Here is a 24,494-nt window from a genome sequence, read left to right on the forward strand (position 1 = left end):
CAGCGATGTTCATAATTCTTTCATTATGGTTCCTAAATCAAACACAACTCTCTCTCAAGGCAAGTGCCCAGAAATACACTTGAGCCCCCTACACGCTCAGTGGGAGAGAGAAACACATCTCTTTACAACTCCAGAGGGCTACTCTGAGGTCAAGGTGGGATTGTACCTCTCATACTGTGTCTGTGGGGTGATCAGTGTGCCCATAATTGAGGAACTACCTAAACTCAGCCAGAAGCAGATGCTTCCATTTAAAGACCTGAAAGGCACTTTCTTCGGGGCTTTACTACAGGTAAAGATCCGCTTAGGATACAAATGTCTCATGAGAGACGTGACAGTCATGCCAGCTTTTTCCACAGTAACCTAACGACTTGAGCATGTTCTCAGAAACTGGAGGCCAGGGTTCAATAATGTTTTCAACCTGAGAGATTTTTACTGTACTGCTCCCACCCCTCAGCCATCTGAACAGCGTTACTGTTGTCTCCTGCTGAGGCTGGCCTAGCATGCAGACAGAAATACAAAAGAATCAAGAACTAGAAGGAATCTGTCTAATCAAACAGAGACTCTCCTTATTCTGTCTATTTCTGGTTTTATTCAATGACCATCTAAAATATAACACATTAAAAGTCCTGTTGGAAAGGAATAAGGACTTCAGGTCTTTTGCTTGCCTAGGAGGAGCTTTAGGAACTTTGTGCTCCTAGTTAGAGGTTTCTACTGGTTTACTGAGAACATAGCAATACTTGAGAACAGGCTGACGGCTCAGACTTGCTAACACTGAGCTGCCTAAAATCCATCTAAGCTATGTGAGTAACAGGAGACTGAATAGAGAAATACAACACCGTCCTCCCTGTTAAACTGTTTGAAAGGTCCCCAGCAGGGCTTTGGCACCAGCCAGCTACCACTCTCCCCAAAATTTCCAGACATTCCGAACTGGCAGTCTGTAGCTGGTCATTGTGCCTGGGAGCTCAGCAGTATGAACACGGACTGTTTTCAGCCAAGTGGCCTCCGTACCAGAGAACAGTACAGGGCATACAAAATTTGCTAGTAAATATGCACGTCTAAAGTCTGAACTTAAGCAGGCTAAGCTGAGCACTGAGTCGCCATCCCTTGGAAAGCGATCATGGAAAAATGTCACTGTTCTGTTCCTTGCATACTCAGAGACTGAGCTGTTCATTTTAGTAAGCAGATTTAAGAAAAACATATTTTATCTATTCTGACTGAAGTTGGCAGTCCACAGACAGCAAAACAGGGTATGAGTTCCAAGAGTTTATGATTCACCAGTGGAATTGTTGCTGGACTTCAGCCTTCAACAGGGAGATTGGAAAAACCCAGTGGTCCAAAGGATGTTAGCAGAGAACTAGCCTAGCTGAACTGGACTATCATGCTGTTAGAATGAGAGGTAAGCAATACAGAGAAGACTATCATTAGGAATTATGCAAAGATACGGTCTCCCTTGCATCTGACTTAAGGCCAGCATGCAGAGGGAAGGTGTAAAAAAAAAAAAAGCAGAGCCTCATAACAGCACAGCAAATTTTTCAGTTGTTAATTATAACCAGAACCCTTGAGAAAGTATTGGTGACTTATGAAACTAAAAATAATCGCTTCAGAGATATGGAATAATCTATTCTCTCTTTTATTCTGGAATTGCTCTAGCTTGCTTTATTTATCATAGATTAATTTTTCTTAATCACATTGCTAAGTGGCAGATAGCATTACGTGCTGCGTTCTCAGTGACACAAATTACTACTTAAAGAAATCAAGAATCGGTGTTCCTTTTACCCAGGAACTACGTGAGAAGTCACAGTAAAAGCACCATGGAAATTTCTGAACAAGCCAGCAGGACATGTGAAGCTGCACCACGCACACCCAGGCAAAATGTACCATGAATTCTAACTCAAGTCACAGTAAAAATCCAAGGACAAGTTCTACTGCATAACAAAAAAGAATTACAGCATTTTTACAGCATTTTTACAGCATAAGCAATTATTGTACTGTTCCTTCAATGAAACTGAAATTGACCCTTCTGCTGCAAATAATTATACTTGTTGCTATAAAGAAGTGACAATTATGGGCATTAATAAAATCCTGTCCCTTCTGTATCACAGACATCCTCAAACAAGTTTACTGGCTGCCTTACAGGTTGTAAAACTATGATTTGGAAATACAGTTTGCAGGCAAGAGCTGACCCTACAGCATAAAATTCAAGTCTTTATGTTTACAGACCCTTAAACAATAGAAAGGATGCCTGTGGCAAGCAAATTAAAGAATGGACAGTAAGTTCCCTCCACGCTCTTTAGACCTTTTGGTCTCAACAGTATTTCAAAAGGCTATATTTTGAACATGGCATTTCAGAATACTAGTGAGTTAGTAACACTACTTGAACATGTATAGTAACAATATTTCAACATAGCCATTTCTTTATCATAAATCCACCAAATATCTAGACTGTTTTATCAGTGAGCTCTTGAAAGGCCAAAGTTCACTTTTCACTAATAAAGTGGGAATAATAAATAATAATAATAAATAATAAATAAATATAAATAATAAATATAAATAATAAATATAAATAATAAATAAAATAATAATAATAATAAAGTGGGAAGCTTTCCAAATCTCTCTTGGTTAATGCACAGTTTTGATACTTCTCAGCTGTGTCTACATGAGATTTTCTCATTACTGCATTACCACGTAATATCACTGGGAATAGAAGGAAACTACAATAACACGCTAGCATTACATAATGTGGTAGGTAGGAATTGTGAGAGGACAGAGCTAAAAATACAGATATTGCAATGCTTTTATTTGCATGTGCTGTTGCCATACCACACAGAATGCTAACACATCTCTTATTGTGCAAATCAGCATTCTCCCATTTCAAAACTCATTTGCTCACTTATCCTGAATTTACAATCATACTTATGGTGTCTGCCTCCATAATTCATACATGGGAATTAATGCTGTGCTCTTACCATGCAACACAGAAACTCAGACTGAGATACCAGTACCCCTCCTTCTCTGAGAAGCAGATTGCAACTTCGAGGCCCAGCCCTGTGGCTGCCACATACTCAGAACAGCAATGTGAGTGCCTCGCGGTCTCTTTAAGGTTATGGAAAATATCCTGAAATTTTTGTATTCAGAGTGCTTGAAGCCCTGCTGCTTTTTGAGTTCCAATGGTATCTGCCACAGGTTTCCAAACAGCCTGGCTAGCTTGCCAGCTTTTGTTTGGATTTCTTGATTGCCAGTGAAACAATTTAATCTGCTGATCTGCCGACCAGGTGAGTGTTTTTGTGAAGACGGTAGGTTTCAAGAATAAAGGTAGGTAGTGGCTTCTCTGGAAGGCTGTCTGTCAGATCGGAGGGTCCTGTAAAAGGTCCCTCAGGCTTCAGATGATCCCATTTCTTCATATGGAAGTGTCTGAACAGTATTGCATGCCCTAACTGACATGGCACAAGGAGTGCAAACTCCTGCTGCCAGCCTATGAGAACGTAAGTAGACACAGTGACAAACCAGAGGGGATGGCCAGACATGTAGAAGGCTGATCCTCATAGCACCAGTCATGCTGAAGGAGAGACATGAGGCCCTAAGACACATCCTCCTACCTTGCAATGTGTGTGGCAGGGATGGGAAGGCAAATGTGACCTCTGCTTGGTGGGCAGCACATGGTGGTTCCAGTAGGGAACTGCTGCATTACATACGAGTCTTTGTGTTTCAAAGGTGACCACCTCAGTTCAATTTACTCCTTCCTACTGCTAGTCAGCGGGTAGGAAGTAGGTGTCCTCTGTCATTCGTTTGAGAATCACCATACTATGAGTGTTGTTGAAATGGCTAAGCCACATAGAGAATGAAGTACTCCCTGGATTTGGGCTGACAAAGGTTTCTTTACACCATCCATCTTCCTTTGATTCACGCTGGTCCTATCCCAGGGCCCATGTGCAGATGGCCTTAATTCCACCTGTGACAATGAACCCCGTATTTACAGGGTGCCTTTAAAGGTCTGGATTAGGCCAACAAGAAATGTAAATCTCTGTGGAATTTAGACAATCTGAACACATCATGAAGTGTTTATCTGATGAAGTAGTAGAAAGGAGTGCTTATCACTTTAGATAACAAGTAGTTTGAAATGTCTATGGTAGTTTTCAGCTACACTTCAAAATACTTAATAACTTAGTATGGCCTTTTGGGCTGGAATATAATAAACATTACTTCTTCAGGAAAGAGAGATTAAAAGTACGTTTCAAAATTAAGCACTTCAAGTAAAGAGATGTTTTCTTTATTTTCCCGGTAGAGTTGTTCTTATTTATGCATGTTGAAGAAGTTGGGCACACTGATGATAAAGGGGATGCATTGAGAGTACACAGACTGCCTTCACTCTAGCACAGTCTCAGCTTTCAACTTGCATAATTCCAAGTTTATTTGCTTCCTTCTGCATGTTTTCTTTAAGGTAGTTTTAATTTATACTACTAGGCAATTGCTGCAATTCTCTCTCTCCCTCCCTCTCTCCTCCTGCCTGGGCTTTGCAGCCCCAGGTGCTGCAGGACTGATCCCACATACTCAGCACAGAAAGTTGTCTGGCATCCTAAATGCCAAGTACTGCATCCACAGGGCATTGCTAGCTGACAGGCTTGGCCCTCCTGTTCTCTCACTTTAGGCTGGAAGAGGAAAGTATCAACTGTCTGTGGTGTCTACATGAGCAGAAAGGGTGGCTGAATGGGCCATTAACTGATTTGAAGGGTTTAATGGGGCAAATCCAGCTGAGCCAAGCTCTGTAATATAATGTGAGAAAGAGACCAGGAGGCAGAGTAGAGGCTGGATGGTCTTGCCTTCTTTCTTATCCTTCTTGCTCCTTTCCCCAGTCTTGTTGCTCCCAGAGTGCTTGCTATTGCCAGGTGGTTCCGGTGGTATCTGGGCCAAAATCTTTGTGATGTTTACTCTTACGGCTTTTTGAGGATGTGGCACACAATAGCAGGAGGAGGCTGGTATGGTGACAGCATTTTGCTTATTACATAAGCGAGATAAAAGAAGTGGAAACACTCAACCTTTATCATGGCAAGACTGAATGGAAATCTATGCGACAAAGAAAACTTGCTTCTCCCTGCTGCAGCTAAAAGCTTGCAGGAAAACTTTTCCAGAGAAGGTCACAAGAACCTTTTATAATGGAATGCGGCAAACAATCTAAAGCTCTTTCTAACATAGATGAATATATAAATAACACTAAATACATGCAGTCACCAAGCATTACATTTTTCATTTCTGTGAATGAGCCAGATCTTTGCAATAAATTAGCATTCGTTAGTTGAAGTAAATGGAACTGACCAATCCATGTACCTGCAGACAATTTGGCCCCAGGGTCTTTTAAGCTTTAGGCTAACTTGCCCTGAGGAAGTAAAAAGTACAAATGATACTGCCTTGGAAGAGTGAGTCCCTCAATAGATGTTGAAGAGCCCTCATAGAAAAAATATTCGCATTTCTGTGCTTTTTATGCGAACTCTTTAAAAATGTAATGACTCTTACATACACATATCTTTGAAAAAAAGAGAGTATCCACAGTAAGACATATATAACACAATTTCCACAGAGCCATCATCTTAAATAAAAAAAAAGGTCTTGCAAATTACAGTTATTCTAAAAATCAAAATAGCTTAGCCACCTGTTAAAGAAGTGCACACATTCATCATTACTGAATGCATTACTGCTTTAAACATATATAATGCCAAAATAATCTCCTTGAAATAAACACAGCAACAGCCATAAAACATGCTGGACCTGAAATTGAAGACAAAGCAAGCAGTATTTGTTGTATTAGAACTCTGACAAAATACATTTTAATCATGTCCAGTCTTATGTATTGTGAAACAACCTGGAATGCCATTTGGCCTTCATGATTAATGTGTACTTTATCATTGTAAACAGAGCTTCCTGAACATTTCTATAAAGTCTGCTTTTTGAATCAACATTTAAACCATCGGCATTGCCCTTTCTCTCCTTTTATGTTGTGGTGGTTGTGTGCGGATTCTAAGTAAGGTATAAGATATCAGGATTTTTCATATTTAAGTAGAGAAAAAGAATTTAATCGCAGAAAAAAGATGGAATTCTGAATGACCTCAGGTATTAGCTTGGTTTACTTGAATGGTAGAATTTGTGCTCTCCTTATCCATCTTAGGAATTAAAGAATTTTATGTGACATGGCTGATGTGCCAATCAATAAAACAACAACAACCATTTACACTGGAAGTTTAGTGCAGTTTCAAAAATCTGCATTAAGCAAGCCAGTAGTTGTAGCAGAATCAATAGACAGGGCATCTTGCTTAGTGGTGTGCATAAATGAAGTATGACTAAACTTTTAACACCCAGTGAATACAGATTAAGATGATAAAATCCATATGCAGAATGCGTTCTGCAAACTATGCAATGACAGTGTGCTTGAGAGTGTAATGCAAAATAAAATGTTAAAAATATTAAGAAATTCTTTAATTTTCACTCTGCTTCACTCAGTATTTACATTGTGAATTTGCAGTCAGCATTCATTTTATTTTAAGACCTGTTGCAAAGGACTTTGGTAAATTTGCTGCTCCGTGTTCATCTGTCAGTTCTACAGCTTCATGTTACTTTAAATCTCTCCTCTTATTTTCCTAACCACTCACCCCCTTACTTGGCACACTTTAATCTCCTAACTAGCTCCTATCTATTGTCAGTTAAGTTTCTGATGTGTCACTACTACTATAGGAGTCAATCACATTTAGTTCATGATGCAGATAAAAGGAATGAAACTGGTTTTTTTTTTTTATTAACGTTCTAATATGTTTGTGTTTAAACAACAATGACTCCAACTGGTATTATTTTAATCCAGATGCTTGAATTCAAAAGGACTAAATGACAGCTTTGTGAGATGAAGTAAGACAAACATCAAATCCTTCTGTTTCTAATCTAATCTGCTAAATCAGTTTCATTAAATCTGCTTTAATTGCTTTCTGTTTTTTTCTCAGCTGGTTCAGACTTCCCCAAAGCATTACATTTTCTTTTTAAAAAGTTCTCCGAATGACCAACAGGGTGGCATTTCCTAAAAGCAAACCTACCTAAATATAATATATAATGCAACAATGAACATGCTGCATAGTAAAAAAACCTAATTATATGAAAACATTGAGTCTTCTGAAGAAACCCAAAGAACATTTATTTTCATTCACGCATATACAAGTATACCAGATCTGTATTTCCCAGACAAACAGAAATTACCAAAAACCTTAGCACCATGACGAAAATAATTGATAATCATTCACTACAGGTGGAAACTCTTCCTACAGTAACAAAAGAATGAACCATTTTTGATGATACATGATTAGCCAAAAGGAAAAACATCCTAAACCTCTGAAAAATCTGTAGCTCTCTCATCTGTATTTTCATTTATTCAGAGTATTGAGCTCATTACTGGTTCTCATTCAAAATAATCTAACTATTCCTCTGATTTCTTCACTAAAAAGCAGGCATCTTTTATCCTAATCAATGAAGGACTTACACAGTACTGTGTCTCTGGCAGTGAAATACACCTCTGCAAATTGGAAATTCATTAACGAGTACTACATAACACTAAAGAATCCGAGCTACTGGTTTTCTAGGTTGATTTTTTTTTCCCCTCTTTCTGCTATCATGGTCAATTAAATGTAAATACTTTATGAATGTTACAGTACATATTGTTTAAATTGGCTAACTTACTAAGAGTTGATTATCATCTTAAATCTGTGAAGTAACAAGAAGAGTGAATATTAAAGACAGTAGCTCAGCATAAAAAATGTGATATGCCCTTGAACTTGTAACACTGCAGTAAGCAATTACCTTAAAGAAGCCACCCACACAACAGAACTATGGCTTTGTTCCTTATCTTCAAAGAACAAGCCACTTGCATCTGGATCAAATCCTTTAAACAATACACGAACACTCAACATCAAAGCACTTTCATTTTCTTCAGTTATTTAATTTAATTAGAGCTAATACAGACATGAATTTAGACACCGATTGCTGTGTAGAAAATCCCAAGAATACATGTTCAAGAAATTAATCAATTTGGTTTTAATTTTATAAAGATTTTTCCCCCAGTACCTGACAGGAGCGCCTCTGCTCTGCGCAGGTTTCAGCAAGACTGTCACAGTGCTGTCAGTTTGATTCAAAGGTGTTTCAAGTTCATATGGTGGCATAGAGGGTGCTAGAATAAGAAAAGAAGAGAGGCAAAAATAATCATTATTCCTGTATTTCTTCTTTCAAGAGCAGTATCTTTATTTGAATAGGTAATTTTAAAGACTTCTTCAAATACAAAGACCATATTATAGGTCTAAGATGCTTTGTGTTACAACACAAGCGTGAGACTGTTAAATAACTTCAGGAAAACAAAACCCCAAAGAAATCTCAGCTCACTGCCAATTTCAAGACAGGAAACAGATACTAGTAGGAGTAAGTTTGCAGAAAGTATTGAGAATCCATGACTTGGAAACGAAAAGTTATCTCAAGAACAGCATCTGCAAATGTGCATGCTGAAGTGACAATAGTTTTTGAAACTGAGCCCAGCTTTCTCAGTATGTCAGCGGTATTAGGATGCACTCTCGGAATTTGTCATTCCTGGAATTTTAATTAGTACTGTAACTGTCCTGGGTCTATTGTCCACCACAGACATAATTTACAATAATGAAGCAGGATTATCACCTTGAGAGCTTATCTTAGTTTGAAGCCACACTCAATAGCACTTTTGCAAACTGTGTCTTCATTAAGGAATTACAGTTGTGATTAAAACAAACGATGCCTCAGTTATTGTTTTTTATCATTGCTACTTTTTTCAGTGCTATCATCTAGTCACAATTTTATTGTTATATTGGATGGAAGGCTGCTCAGCTAATTGATCATTTAGCAGTCTGTTGTATCCTTATTGTCCAGTTGTTAATGATGATACACAATTAACAGATTTAAAGGCTATAGGAGCAAACAGTGGTCATTGCAATGATCTTTTCTGACCACAGGAATAATGCAGGGCAGTGAACTTCCCTAAACTAACTCCTGCTTGAAAAAGAAAATACATTTGGTGGGGTAGAAGATCTTTTCTTTAGCAGGTTCTTCCAATGGCTAATTATACTTCATGTTGAACACGGAGACCTATTTAGCATCTCAATTTGTGTAGTTTCATCTTCCAGCCACTGGGTACTTTTGTGTACCATACTGATCAAGTTACTCAAGAGTGTATTATGCTCCACATACAGATATTATCAACCTCTAGGCTCCTCTAGCAAATTAAATAGCTCCAACAACGTGAGTCTTTCTTTCAAGTGTATTTTCCGGTCCTTTTCACCTTCCCAGTAGTAGCTGCACCTACTTGAAAGGTATATGAACTTCTCATTCCTTTATCCATATTGCCCTATATATCCAAGTTAAGGACTGCATTAACACTTTTGTCCACAACTGTTCAGTCTGCTGTGAAAACATTAACATCACCTTCATTGCTTTTCATTGATATTCACCAGTTTTGAAACGCCTCACAAATTAAAAAAATGAATTTTCAAAAATCTCCTTGTAAGCTGAGAGGGTTTTATTCTGTTTACAATCCTGGATATAAGGCACAAACATTTAGACTAATCGTTTTATATTGTTTGGGTAGCCACTTTGAGAAGTCTAAAGGCATAATGTTCCACAGTACTTTAAAGATTCAGACAGCATTTTCGCATATTTCAGTTTTGCAGTTTTGGATATCCAGAACTTGTTCACATAATGCCCCATTATCAAGTTGACCATCATGAAAATAAGGGAAGCACAGAGTAACTGCATCTCCAAAAAGCTGTATGAACTCTGAACGGTGTCATTTCTTGCCCTTGGTCTCCTGCCCACATTTTAACAAGTCTTGTAATCTTCCTAACTGATGACTCCTAGGTCCCTGCTTGCACTCTTCACTAATCTTAGCCTCCTTCCACCAAAATTGTGTTCCTGTCCAGGATCTGAGTTGTGGTTCTCCGAGTCCCGCCTTTTAGTCCTGGCTACTATTTCTCTTCTCCACAGATACTTGGACATTATCTATTCTTACACTTTTCTTCCATCTAGGTTAGGACTCTTCCTCCTCCACACTGCCCACATGTAAAGAAGGACCTTATCAATAAAAAGAGAAAACTGAGATATTCTTCATGTTCGCAGTCTTTGCAACTGCACACCGTGGTCTTAAGCAGCAGAAAGCTCAGATGCACCAAAAGGTAAGGCCTTTCGAGACTCTCTATCTGTGTTGGGCAGCACTGAGTTGATGAACACACAGGCAAGCCTCTAAAAGCTTGGAGAACTTAAATCTATTTAGTGAGGATGTCATCTATGGCGACATTTGCTGCTAAATTCTGTCAAGTTTCCACCATTTGTGTGCAAACTGCAACATTTACAAATTGCCCAAATCTGGACAGATTTTCAGAGTGATGGCTCAGAGTAATGTCTCTCTTCTTGTTAAATATTTAAATCCCTGTTTGAAAGCACTTCAGTAACGTATCAGTCACCAGAATTTTTCATTATGTCAGCCATGTTCCTGAAATGGATGAAATTCGTCTTAGTATGGAAGGCAGCATACAAAATTTCAGGCCGCACAACTGACTTTTCACAGTTATATGCAACAGAAAACAGTGTTCTAATAGAGTGCCCATCAATTTTGATAGCAGGCACTGCTACGAGCTCTGCTTTTGGTAATACCTATTTACATACAGATCACTTCATCCATCAGTGCCAATCACACAACTGTACAATGAAACATGGCAACTATTCACAGTACAAAATAGTACTACTCGAACACTTAAGACAGGAAATTAGGAGTGTTTTATTCAAATGAAAATGCAGTCTAGAGTCAGACAAATTAAAATGCAATGACTCAATTCAGAAATTGGTCAGAATGCACTGTTGCCACCTCATCTGTTCTAAAAAATAGTGAAACCTTTTATCCATAAATGTTCAGCATTTTCTTTGCACATCTCTCCAAAATGGAGAGCACTGGCCACATCAAGAGCCTCAAAGCCTTACAGTGAGACAGTGAGATCACAGGCCAATAGCACTGCAAAGAGAGTACTATATTCAAAAGCTAAAATTTCAGTTGTGATTTTTCAATGATACTAAGAAATATATGCATTCTGCTTCTATTTTAAATTAATCAAGTGATTGGCTTTAACTACCCAAAGACAAGTCATAAACATTCCCTGTCAGTACAGTAACTAACATGAAGTAATGAGAGAGTAATACAAGAGAGCTTGCAGAACCTCGCCACGTGGTAGCTTGGAGGTTAGTCTCATCCCCAAGAATGCCTGCAACGTCCATTTACTGTAATGAATTTTAGTAGGCAACATACCAAATTTAGAAAAGAACAACAATTTAAGATTCAGAGTTATTCCCAAATGGCCAGATTCTTCTCCGCTCTCAGTAGTCTCCTTCCTTCCTCATTCTAATAAGGGCTGATTCTGCCATCCTAACTCATATCAAGTTTTGCTATGTCAGAAGTTGATTTCTGACAGAGAAAGTTGCTCCTCAGTATAGAAAAGGGGATGGAAAACGAACCGCATCATTACTGATCAGTGTTAATTAAGTTTAGACTTTCTATAAAGAATAATTTTCTAACCTGAAAATTAACAACTTTTTTTTTATTTTTTCTCTACAAACACCTGTATTGGCAATAATTTCCACCTTGCATTAACTGCCTTTCCCTATAACATGAAAAAAGAAATTGCTCTATTTCTGATTAATACTTGCTACTTTTTTTCATTCCAGTGAGGACAGAAAATGAGTGATGGGGAAAAGTACAAAGAATGAGAGTAAAAGGGAAAGAATATTTTGTACCCAGATGCCTGCCTTTATCATTTATGAAAAGCGAAGTGGACCACAAATAGATAAGGTAATTTTCTGTAAATATTATCAAGGGGCCATAGTTCAACTGTCAGTTTAATTCCCAAGAAGACTGTAGAGAAGTGAAGAGTAAAGGGATTTCAACTGTAACTCTGCAAAACATTTTGTCATCAATTACATAAGCATTTTAGAGTATGTAATAGTATTGCATCCCAACAGCTAGAGAAATGAAGTGTTCCTCTGCCTCTGGGAGGCCTTTAAAATACTGCTCATGGATCTGCGGAAGTGACAGAGCCATGCTGCTGTTATCTGAAAACCACTACTCCTGATGTTCTTGTCTAATACAGTTTCATATCCACTTCAGTCCACATGCCTGCTAGGAACACACGCAGGCTGGCAGTTAGCTACACTTTCTAAGCGAGCACTAGACATACTGTATTTCTGCTCTACTCTCAATTGTTCATGGCTCATTAAAGAGATTTTCCAGCACTGTTACTGTACTAATTTAGAATCATGTCAAGGCTGACTAAGCTCTGAATGGAACCCTCATCCTCATGTCCAAAAAACCCTATGCTAAATGTTGCAACAGCAGCTGGCACTGACTGCAGGCACATAATTCATAGGGTTTCTTGGGTGGTAAGTTACAGTTGTGAACAGGAATTTCAAAGTAAAAGCTGATATTTAAGCACTTGGAAGTTTTTCAGATATGTTAATGTACATCACTTTGACATCTTCAGGGATGCACATGTATTTTACTTCTTCAGTTTTCTGCTTGTTAAATCCTAAGGAAGAAGTAATCAACAAAAGAATCGCCCACATCATTATCATAAGCAAACAAAAATATTCTTTAATCAAGTACCTGATATTTTAGTGGTGAACTGATTTGTGATTGGAGGTCCAAAGCCTTTCGCTGTGCTGGCTCTGATGGTAAAAGAGTATGTAGTGCCAGGATACAGTCCAAAAAAGAGGTAGTGCGTTTCATTTCCTAGCTTTGAGACTCGTCCACTTTGATTGGATAAATCTATTTCTGGGTCAAAGGAACTGACTGCTTTGTAGGTGATCTGCAAAAGAATAAGAAAGTTATAAACTGCCGTGAGCAGATGGACAGAGATTGCATCTTTATCCAGTAAACCCTTCTGATGTATGCGCTGTCAGACATTTTATGATAAGCTATCTTACTCTCTTCTACTCTTCAAATCCCGAATCCCACGAAGGGACACAGAGACTCAGCCATAACTGGTATGAGTTATTACTTTTATAGATACAGAGACTTAGAGGCAGCTAGATTACAACTCTAAAGGATGGGTTCAGGCTTACATTAATTCCTTCAAGATGCTGGCTTTCCCAGTGTCATTTTTTGAACTCATCTTACTGTTGGTTTTGATCAGCAACAATAACAAAACCAAAACATCCAGGTAAAAACAGATAAGTGAATAACAGAAGGTGTAGCCCCCAGTTCCAGCTGACTTTGCTATAATTACACTTTGCTCTGAATAAGATTATCTGTAAAAGATGATAAGGGCAGCTTAAGGCAAATTTTTCAGAAAGTGGGTAAAGCTTGCATTTTAGTCTGAAGCTTAGCTATTGTAATTGCTAATTTGGGAATTTTCAGGGTATTATATTGTACCTAGGTCGGATTCTCATTTGGAGGAAAGGAGAGATAAAATGTTAAGTAATATATGCAGTGTATATTGTATCCTCAGTTCCTTCTTTGATTCAAACAGTATTTTTAGTTTTCATTAGAAATGTTAATGTAGGTTCACAGTAAAACTTGATCCAGATTTCTTCTATTAATTACTAATTTCCATGCACTCTAATGAGAATTTAAAAATAAGAAATCCATTAAAAAATTAAAAAGTAAAAATGATTCATCCCTCCTTTCACTTCTAAAGTTTCATTTGTATGCAAATAATTCCAACACCCTTATTATATAAAGTGATAATTGACATTCTTTTGGCTATATTTATTCCATATCATTATAATTAAGAAGACACATAAAAACAATACATAGAAACATCTAAGTGTCAGCACTACACTCCTTAAACACTTGCAATTTCCTAAAACCTCTGACTTAATGAAAATTGATTTTTATATGACCCACCTAATATAACATCAATAAAGTGCTGAAAACTGGTAATAAAAACTTTGATATCATCTAGATAAACCCTGACATTATTTCAGTAGGTATAGGCACATCCTCTACAACTCCTCATCCGTAAATTGAACTGACAAGTGCCTTAAAAACCGCTCAGCTAACCCTCCTAACTATAACAGAAGACAGAAGAAGATTACACTACCAAATATCTGAACTTTTATCAGTAAAGAAATTAAGGTTACATATTGCCCAAAAGAATCTCCCTTTCTGATGGTAAGTGTTGTTATGTCTGCTTGTGGGCAGTGGGTCATAACTTATTTTGGTGATTTTAAAAGACAGGTTAGACAACTATATCGCAACTATGTTTTATATTATCGTGTTTTGCCCAAGATATGTGAACTAAATGACCCCTGCTGCTCCCTCTACCTCCGTTTTCTGTATTTCTATGATTCTTAACTGGATTTTCCAAAAATCTCACTTGTTTTTCAAAATAATACCAGGCTATCAGAGACTCTGAAGTCTATGTTAAGATTCTTATAAATTTTTTGCAGTGCTTAGTTATTAGATAGCTAAGTGGCTGATGTTCCGTAATGAAATAAGCTCTTCCATGGTTACAACGCACCTGTACTGTTTCTGTATTTCACTCCTATTTGTAAGACTGCTCCTACTTTTTTTTAACTAATTTCTTATGTCCACCATTGCTAATGCCAGTTCAGCTTTGCAGTGATGGAAAAAAAAGGGCACGAGGGTCATTTTCTCACTGGATGCTGACTATTTTTATCAAATTTAGATGAAACCTTGCCCAAAGGACTAATCCCTTTATTCCTACAGCTGTGGACCTGTACTGATGACAGAGGAGCAAAATGGTGTAATTTGTGATTATGTCATTTCTTCATTTAAAGGCTTTTGTCTTTAAATATTGGTAAAATAATTGGATTTGCACTTAATATCACAATAGCAATGAATACTTTAATACTGATACTTCAACACATAGTTTTTCCCACCACATGTATTAAAAGACTGTCTCCTTCAGGCACTAAAAACAAATGCCTGGCCCCAGAAAACAGATTGTTACGAGATTTTTAACAACACGGAAAGTTAGGTACTCAGAGTGAGAAACGCTAGACACAGAGGTGAGATTGAGCTTTCCCTCTGGGAGCACGGATGCAGACTCAGGACTGCACATTAAGTTCATCTGCCTGCTGGGATCAAGACCCTGGGACCTCCTCCTGAAAGGTGTCTGCTGCTGTTGTCTTAAGGCTGCCCCTATAAAAAACGGCTGCTAGCTGAAGAGCTTGCCCTGGAAAGAGCAACCTCGCTCCTAGGTCTGACTCAGGCTTACGTACTTGCAGTTTTGCCTCACCCAAGCTGTGTGTCTTCAACTCTAAAGTACCCTGCACTCTTGTACTTGCTTTCCTCCTGGCACTACAATTCTTTCAGCCCTGGTTGTGTACAGCCCAGTGGCGGGTGAATGGAAGGAGCATTCACTCCTTGCTGCGGCTCTGCGCCTGAGTGACTCCCCTGCAGGCAGATGATCATTAATTGGGGAATCCCTCAGGCTGAAATGTCCCCTACCTTGGCCTCTCCCTTCCTAGGTTAGTACTCATCTGCTAGGCCATTCTCTGAAAGGTGAATGCCGTGAGCACCATAGTTTTCATGAACATACCAAATACGGCATACGTTTGTGTAAGAGCAGCTTTGGTGGCTATGCTTTTTAAATCAGAATTGTTGATGTACACACAGCCAAGGCTTAGATGCCTCTTTATTTAAGCTTTGGCTTGCAACGAGGCATAGGCAGGAGCTAGACACCTCACTTCTCAAGCTTGGGTGATCTGGAGCTGTGCTGGATGCATTACCGTGACGGCACAACGATCAGCCAGAGGTGCCTGCTGAGACATCATGGATAGTCTAAATCCACCTATAAAACACAGGTACCTAAATTTCATCTAACTTGTCTGGATCTTATCCTCTGCGCTACTTCAGTTAGCTAAAATATACCTGAAGTATACTTTTATATTTCACCTGAAGTTTACAGGTAAAATCTCCCTGTGATTCACTGTGTATATTTGTTGGCCTCCAGGTAGTTTACCAGTCATATTTATAAAAACTTTGTGATACATTTTAGGCTTATAAGCAAAAAATCAGGGCAGAAAAAGTACTGACAAACAAACTTTCAGCAACGAGGTGTCTGTTCATATTCAGCCACCTGACTGGACTGAGTTGGCATCTTTAAAACAAGGGACAGTTTGGTTGCATTAGTCTGTTGGTATCTTTTACTTAAAAAGTAATTAAATCAGTTTCTGATTTAACTGATTGCCTTTCTCCCTCCATCTCCATTTTGAGATATATTAGATAAGCAGTATAAGGAGATATCAGTATTTTCTTTTCTTTTCAATATTCTCTTCGTTGTTGGAATGCTAGGTTCTTTTGATGTTCAGAGACTTGTACAGTCCTGACTACCTTAGAAACTCTGGCCAAACTATTCTTTTCCACCTCTGAATACACCTGCACAACTCCCATTACAGCTGATGGAGTTATGTATGTATACACATTTAAGGATGAACTGCATGTACATAGTGCATATACTCCTCAGCAATGTAATTAGACATGCATGCATGTTTGTGAGTAGAAAGATGATTCACCACTGTGTGTTTCTATGTACATAAACCCTAACATCAATGAAAACATTAACATATTAACTAAAACATTCTGATCCCTGAAGATGGGCAACTGTTGAACTAGCTGGAAAGTAGTCAGCTTTATAAAAAATCAATTCATACTTTTTCATAACATTTTATCCTCTTACAATAAAATAGTTTTCAAAACAGTATCAATAGGTTAACATTCAATTTAACTTTTCTTTTACACCATATCTCATTTAGGTGTTTTTTTTTTAAACAAAGCATTTCAATACCAATTTTGTAGTAAGGTCAGGTAAGAAGCTTAACAGTGATTACTGTCTGACAGCTTAATCTGTGCAGTCTTTTGTCAATTTTTCTAAAAGGTATTCAGGCAGAGGTTCCACAGGAGGAAAAGCAGCCATTTTTAGACATCTAACAACATATAATTTTGTTGAATTTGCATTTAAAAAATGCTAGACTTTTTTTTAATTATGCCTGCTTGTTTCTATTACAATAGGCTTCCTGTAATGAGTCTTATCTAAAAGTGATGTTGACTGTCACCACTGTGTTATGTCTCCTATTTTTTTAAAAATTCACTAAGATCTGTCTTTCAATCTTATAAATATTTGATCCACATTACTAGATAGAATGCTATATCACATGGTTCTAAAAATATCAGTTTTCTTAAAGCTGATAACCCAGGGACATTTTGGGTCCTAATTCACTTCTACATTATATATTTGATTTTATTACTTTGTAAGTGCTCCTATCTTCCAAAAGAAGATTCATTTTATATAAACTGCAAAAAAATTCATTTTCTTACTAATTATGCACTTTTGAAAATCAAAACTATATATAAAAATTAAAACATGACAAAATGCTAGGTACCTCATACAAAGTAATAACACCATATGTTTGCGCTGGCTCTCTCCATTGGAGAAAAATCTTCTCTTCAAAGGTACTCCCTTGAATGGATTCAAGTGGCACAGCACTCGGGACTAAAGGATAAAAAAAAGAAAAAATGTTCTGAGAAAAATTTCAGAAGGAGACACTCTGCTTAATATTTGCGCTGTTGAGACATAAAAACCATCCCACTATTATTTCCCCAAGACTGAAGCAAAGGCCAGGGTAGCTCAGAAGGAGAATGATTTCTTTAACAAGATAGTGACATTAAGGAAACATATATGTCACCTTCAATGTAAGGAGGAATTAGCAAGCATTGCACTTTTCCTGTAAAACACTACTGATGAAAGAAAAGGACAAATCAGCTTTTTATAAGGAATTAGGTGATACTGCAAATATAAATTCTTGTAAATAAAATCTATTTGTGATACCTACTTATCAATAGTGCTCCTGTCCCATAGTGAAAAACATATTAAACATTCATTTATGAAAATGGACAAGCATTGAAGTAACAAGGTACAGTTTCAACAGACTGAACTACAATGGTTAGCTTGGAAAGACAAGTCACATGTTGCATACAACAGTGATGCTCACTGACATTACACCTGAAGACCTACAACAGGGTGAACATAAGGAAATTATGAAGCAGCCAAACTGAAAATGTGACATTAGTCATTTTTCTTGAAGTCTCTTAATTTTTGAGAATGACCTCTGAAGAGTCAGGGATGTCAGAAGGTTCTGATAAAAGGTATGTCAACAGCTCTTAGGTCTCTACTTCTGTTTCCTGTTTGTTCTGCAACAATTACCTTATCCCTGAGCCAACCTCAACGCCGTTTTCAGAGAAGATTGTGTATACAGCACATGGACATGTATCTGTGATTTTATTTTTGTAACAACACTTGCAATGGAATGTGAAAAGAAAATCCTGAAAAAAGCACACAGCACTGTTGTGAGGCAACAGGCACTGATGGGTTAGCACTTTTCCATAAACTGTATGTGAAAATCCAGTAAGAAGATACACTTAAGATTTTCCACATGCTAGAAGAAGAAAGTGGAAACTACTCACTGCAGTGGTTGAATTAAATTCTCAGACCCCTTACTGAGATTTACCAGAATGGTTAGAGAATAGGAAGATCTGAAAGCAAGACATCTGGTGACTCTTTCCTGTTGCTAGGTCTGGTAGAGCACTATCTTCCCCATCCTCCTCATCCTCCTCCTCCCCCTCCTCCTCCTCCTCCTCCATGCTGCTGGTCTAGGAGTTTACACAGTTTGAGGCTCCATAATCACCTCTCCATAGATCTCCGCAGAGTCTCTTGCTCTACCAAGGGGAAGCTCCAAAGACACAGGTGATGGTTTCTGAACTGGCTTACCAGTCCTGTATGGACCAGTAAGATTATGCCTTTAGGGCAACCTTAAGTCTGGGCACTAAACCTTGCTTCCAAGGAGGAGAGAACTGGCAAAACTCATTTGGAATCATGGGGTTAATGATTTATGTGTAAAGGGAGAGGAATTAAATATAGCGTAAGTAAGTCGGAAGTATAGCAAAACACTGTGGTAACCCTCTGTGACTATCTGAAGGCCATAAACTCTGAGCAGTTATGCCATAAGGGAGGTCAAACACTGACAGAGGTTACCTAGAGAGGTTGTGGGATATCCATCTCTGGAGATACTCAAAACTCAACTGTACAAGATCTTGAGCAATCTGCTCTCACTCGATCTGCTCTGAGCAAAAGGTTGGACTAAATGAGCTCTGGAAGTCCCTTGCAACCTACATGATTGTGTGAGTCAAAAAAATATGATGATTATTTGGTTCATATACTCTGTTGTGTTATATTCAGATTTATGTACCTTACTGAAAGTGTATGATATACTAAAAAGTTATAATTTTTGTCCAAGGTATTCTCTCAACCACTGATGCTGGTTTTTAATAGGTCTTGGAGTAATATAACATTCTAGAGGGCCAAGAATAAGAAAATAATACACAAAATTTTAGAAAAAATACATAAATAGTCTTTAGCTTTGTCATCCAACAGTTGAACCGAATCAATATTAGAGGATGACAGCAAAATTAATCCTAATTTAACAATTTGTTTGTTAGCTATGCTTTGTCAAATCTGTTGCATTAGCAACTATACATTCCTAAATTTTTTAATTTATTCCCTCATATATTTTGATTAGAAGTTAGCACTACACAAAACCAATACAGCACATATTAAATGATTTAATAGGTTTAAATGACAGATTTCAAGTATTTGTTATAAGAGGAACTCATCATTGCTGAAGTTTTTTCTAGAAATCTTTCCAACATGTTTGCAGTAAATCTATCATTGATCTGGAAGAAAATACAAAGCCATTCCTGTTCAGATTGCAGATGATAAAAACAGGAGGAGGACAGATCTGTTTTACAAAGCAATGCCAGTTTCTTTGAACAGTATGCATTTTAAAATGGCTAAAAGCAAGGTCAAAAAACCTAAGGTACACTTGTAGAGGGCCCTAAGGGGCTATACTTCAGCACAGAGTGTTCTGGAAAGGTGAAACTGATTCCTGGTGCATGACCAATTCAACAAGGAAGTCCCATTTTGGTATCGTAGGTAACAAAGCTCCACTAAACCCTCTGCATGTATAATCACAATAATATTACAGAGGACTTAGGACAATGGTATAACCTTTTCATGCAATATTACTAGAGCATTACAGAGGCAGAGTAGCCAATTCTGCTGTCCATGCTTCAAAAAAGACACTCACAAATTACGTTATTGCTCAAAATAAAAAAATTAGGTCTGAAAAGCCCACGTTAGCTGAGAATTACTAGAAGGAAGGGAATATCTATATATTTTAATGTCTGTATATGGAATATATTGTCTGAATAAACAACTAACAGTCTCCAGTCGTTGGAAAGCCAAAGCTAGAGAAACTGAAACTGCAAATCAAGAACAAGTATTTAATGTTGAGCATACCACTCAACAGAAAAGCTTACATGAGGATACTGTGGACAGTCACCTGAAATTTCTTCAAACTGATACTGGATCTTTTTTAAGAGGCAGAACATAGTTCAAGCACAAGTTATGAGTTTAATGAAGAAATGATTAAATGATGTATGATGTTATAGGTTATGTAAAAGGTAATTATAACACTTTTAATGGACCCTTTACTGCCTTAAAATTGCTGAAGTTGGTGGAAAATCTGTTACAGATTTTAGTGAAGGTAGAACACACACTTATATAGAAAAGCATATTGACTATCAGGTTGTATGCATGTACAATGTATACGTATATGTAAAAACAAAAACTCACCGTCTTCATCAGTTTGTACTACAAGTTCTTGGCTTTCTTTTCGTCCTTCAGGATTCATTAGTACTAATTTGATGCTGACATTTGTGTATGGTGACAGATTAGTAATTGTGTGCTGGGGATGTGAACTTTCTGTATCCCAGCTTACTTCTTCTCTCACTTGCTCTTGTCCTCCAGCCTGGTAACGGTAATGGACTGTGAGGTTGTATCGATGGCAACGTGTGACATTATATCCAAATGGTTCCCAGCAAATAGTGATTTGTCTAGATTTGATCTCCACAACCTCTAGTTTTCGTGGCCCACGCATTGGATCTGCAAAATTCCCAACATAATTCTGGTATGATTATTTGTTCATATTACAACAGTAAGTAACACAAGTAATAAGAAGTTATACAGTTCTATAAATATGATATATAAGCAGAAACAGAAATTCATTGCTTTATCTCTCATAGTGCAAATGACAATAAAAGTATAGGTCTGAAAAATCAGTGAGAAAAGAAGTGTCTGACGAAAAATGAAGAGCAAACAAAATAACGAAGTTTTTATGCTTAAACTCAAACTGCATGATACAGTTTAAATGATGCTTACTTTTTTACCTGTTGCTTCAAAAAATAAATATGTCCAATTTTTTAAAAAAAATAATTTGTGTTAACAATTTTAGAGCAAAAACCTTCACAAAACAAGTTTCTAAAAAGAAAATGTAATTTTAGGGAAAACTTGCAAATACCTGGTTATTTTCTCCCAGGAATGTTTATACAAAGAAGTCAGCTATTTCTTATCCATTTGTTTTTCAGTTAGACTGAATGCAATTACTCAATCTCTATTTAGCCAGGACATTAAGTTAATATTCCAATTCCTTTAAAATAGCCCATAGGGTTCTTTTCCCATAAGCATTAGTTGTTAATAGCTTCTTTCTTTTTTTTTTTTTTTTAACCACATCTAAAATAAACAGTGCAAATACCTCAGTTTGTAGTAGCGGTTTAGCAAAGAATCAAAAGAAACGACAGGAGGCACATCAGCCAGTATCCTACTGCATCTGAGCTTTTGCAGAAATCTCCCATTTGATTACCAGCCATAAATCACATCTAACAAAATCATACCCAAGAACTTATGTCTATCTATATACAAGAACCAAAGACTGTGGTTGATGAAGTTAAATTTTCTTCAGTCCTACTGGTCCCAGCAACTGAAATAGAAAAGTGAACCCAAATTTCTACCATATTACAGCAAAACCACTGAGTTGACACACACCCCACATTTTCAAAACACTGTCATTAATAGAGCTATTATACATATTTAGCAACAATCTGGTTTTTTTTCATATTGGAGCCCTCAACAAGATTAAAGACAATGTCTGGTTTTATCCACTGCTTCAGTAGTTAAATGCTTAGAAGACTTCTAATGAGCTAGAAGCCTCTTATATGTACACAAATTAATATGCATCGTCCCTCTTTTATGTTTATTAATCAACATGTCTTCACTACGAATGTTCTGAACAATTTACATAGGATTTCATCTTTTTACTTTTTAATAAAATCCCTGCATGCTTCAAATTTTTGTTCAAAGATGTTATTCATCTTAACTCCTTGAAGAAAAGGTGTTAAGAAATTGCTTGTTCTAACAACTACAAAGCAGGGTATTTTTTCCCCTTTTAAATCCTTCAGCTTCTTTTTTTTTTAATTAATTGCCACTATCCAACAGTGTTGATTACCAATATAGAATATTTGCCAATGGCAAAGCAAAACAAATTCAATAACAGATCTAATCCTGGTCTCCTTCCTTGTGACTAGACTGACTGGTAAAAAGGTCCTCCCCAAGGATAAATCAGTATAGAGTGATTTACCTGCTTCCACACTCAGATACTCCAGCTAAGAACCTTGGTGTTTGGGGTGTTGGGGATATTTTCTATTGCTACAACAATTAAGATTAATGAGAAGCAAACCTCAAAGACTGACAAGTCCTAAGAGTTTCATGTCTTGCTTGAGCATTTACTTCTGCATAATTCAGACATAAATTTCATGAAAAAGGAGTTTTCCTTTTTTTCCTATCAGTTTCTAAGCATTTCTGCATTTAGGTGAAACTATGAATAGCAAAGGACATTTGATGGGTATTGTGTAACTGTAATGCTATCTGAATGGGCTAAATAGGACTAGAAAATCAGCAGAACTGAGGTGACCCTGACATACAGCGTTAAGCAGTTGAACAAAGTTCCTAGCTGCAAGAATATGGAACAGCCTGCTTAGTTCCATAGTAGGCACATCAGAAAATTCACAGGGGAGCTGAGAAATCATTTTATTAGAGACATAAAACTGATTTGTAGCATTTTAAAACTGAAATTGAGTGGCTGTACAAAAAACCTGGATCAAAACCTATCCAAGATTTCTGCCCAGGAGGAAGATACTCTTATGTCACGTTACCTTAATAAAAAGTACAAGTTAGCCCTCTAGTACAATCTTGAAGCCATTGCTGTGAGAATGACAGAGAAATTTTCACTTCTAACAAAACAGACAAGGGGAAGAAGAGATTAGATTGTAAAAGACAGAGACAATACAGCTTTTCTTGGTATTCACAGGATAAAGCCCATCAGACAAGGCCTGGTTGCTTTGGTTCCTGACTTGATTCTGTAATCTATAGTATCAGATAGCTACGCAGCTCATAGCTGTTTTTCTCACTGTTCATTCAGAGATTATGCAACTGATAGGGCCCTAATGACCCCTTCCTGGCGTAAGCGTAGTGTGTCATCCCAGTTAAGTAAGCATAGTGTGTCATCCCAGTTAACGTGTCAACCAGTCATGACAGCACTTAGTGGAAAGAAAGGGAGAAGGTGGATATAAAAAACCCCTGGGGCACAGCAGAGAAAGATAAGTAAGGAAAAATAAAGCAAGATCTTATATCATGCACCAGGTGGGATAACCACTGGTTTATTGGGGGATGTCCACTGAGAAAGTGAGGTTGAATATTCCAAAGAGGTTTGTCCATGAAAGGGGCTCTGAAGATACAGGCCTGTACTCCAAAGAATTTACCCACTTTGTGTCCTCACTTTTAGATTCTCAAAACGGACATGGTTAGTGGAATAGATGACGCTTTATTATTTCTTTCATCAAATAAACCCGATTCCTGAATTACCACTACTTTATTTGCTTTATTTTGTTTTTCCTTCCAGTATCACACTTCTTTCATTTATCAGACATGACTTCATTACAGACCTGAGGATATCAGTTCTCATCTGCTCTATATAATTGAGTTCCCAGTCATAACAGATTTATATGCTTCCAGGACATGACAATTTTTGGTTAAATTCAGTTGATTCATACAGTAAGCAGGAAAGAGATGAAGGGAAACATGTCTACTTTTAACCAGAAAAAAAGGCTAAGGTAACAGTGGAATTTTTGGTTTAAAAAACCATGTGGCTCAAAACAGCCATGAAAAATAGCAGTTACTGTAACAAAAGATAGAAAAAGAAGTTTCCATTTGATCAAGTTAGCACTGAGCTTCTCTGGAGGTATCATTGTATGCCCCAGAGGAAATATTTAATGTGATACAGTTCTGAGAGCACACTACATTGCTTCCAATACACTGGAAAGTATATGCTCTTTATCATGAAAGACACAGGATATTTGGGGAAAGAAAACTTAAGCAACACAAAAAAAAAGACAGGTAATGACTATGGTTTAAAAGGGAAAGCTGAATTCATTACCACAGAATGATGACTTAATTTCATTGATTTTATTTTCTACAGGATCTTTTTATCACTTC

General features: G+C 37.4%; 1 protein-coding gene across 1 annotated transcript in view; it reads right to left on the reverse strand.

Annotated features, from left to right (window-relative positions):
* The window catches only part of PTPRM (protein tyrosine phosphatase receptor type M), a 509,987-nt gene that overhangs the window by 210,700 nt on the left and 274,793 nt on the right, over positions 1-24,494 (reverse strand). The window contains exons 8-11 of the mRNA XM_075706282.1: positions 20,742-21,050; positions 17,434-17,543; positions 12,689-12,890; positions 8,092-8,194 (exon numbers count right to left, since the gene is read on the reverse strand). Of these exons, the coding sequence (XP_075562397.1) occupies positions 8,092-8,194; positions 12,689-12,890; positions 17,434-17,543; positions 20,742-21,050 (724 nt within the window). The remainder of the gene's footprint in view (positions 1-8,091; positions 8,195-12,688; positions 12,891-17,433; positions 17,544-20,741; positions 21,051-24,494) is intronic.

Source organism: Pelecanus crispus, chromosome 2 (genome assembly GCF_030463565.1).
Source record: "Pelecanus crispus isolate bPelCri1 chromosome 2, bPelCri1.pri, whole genome shotgun sequence".
NCBI classification, from domain to species: Eukaryota; Metazoa; Chordata; class Aves; order Pelecaniformes; family Pelecanidae; genus Pelecanus; species Pelecanus crispus.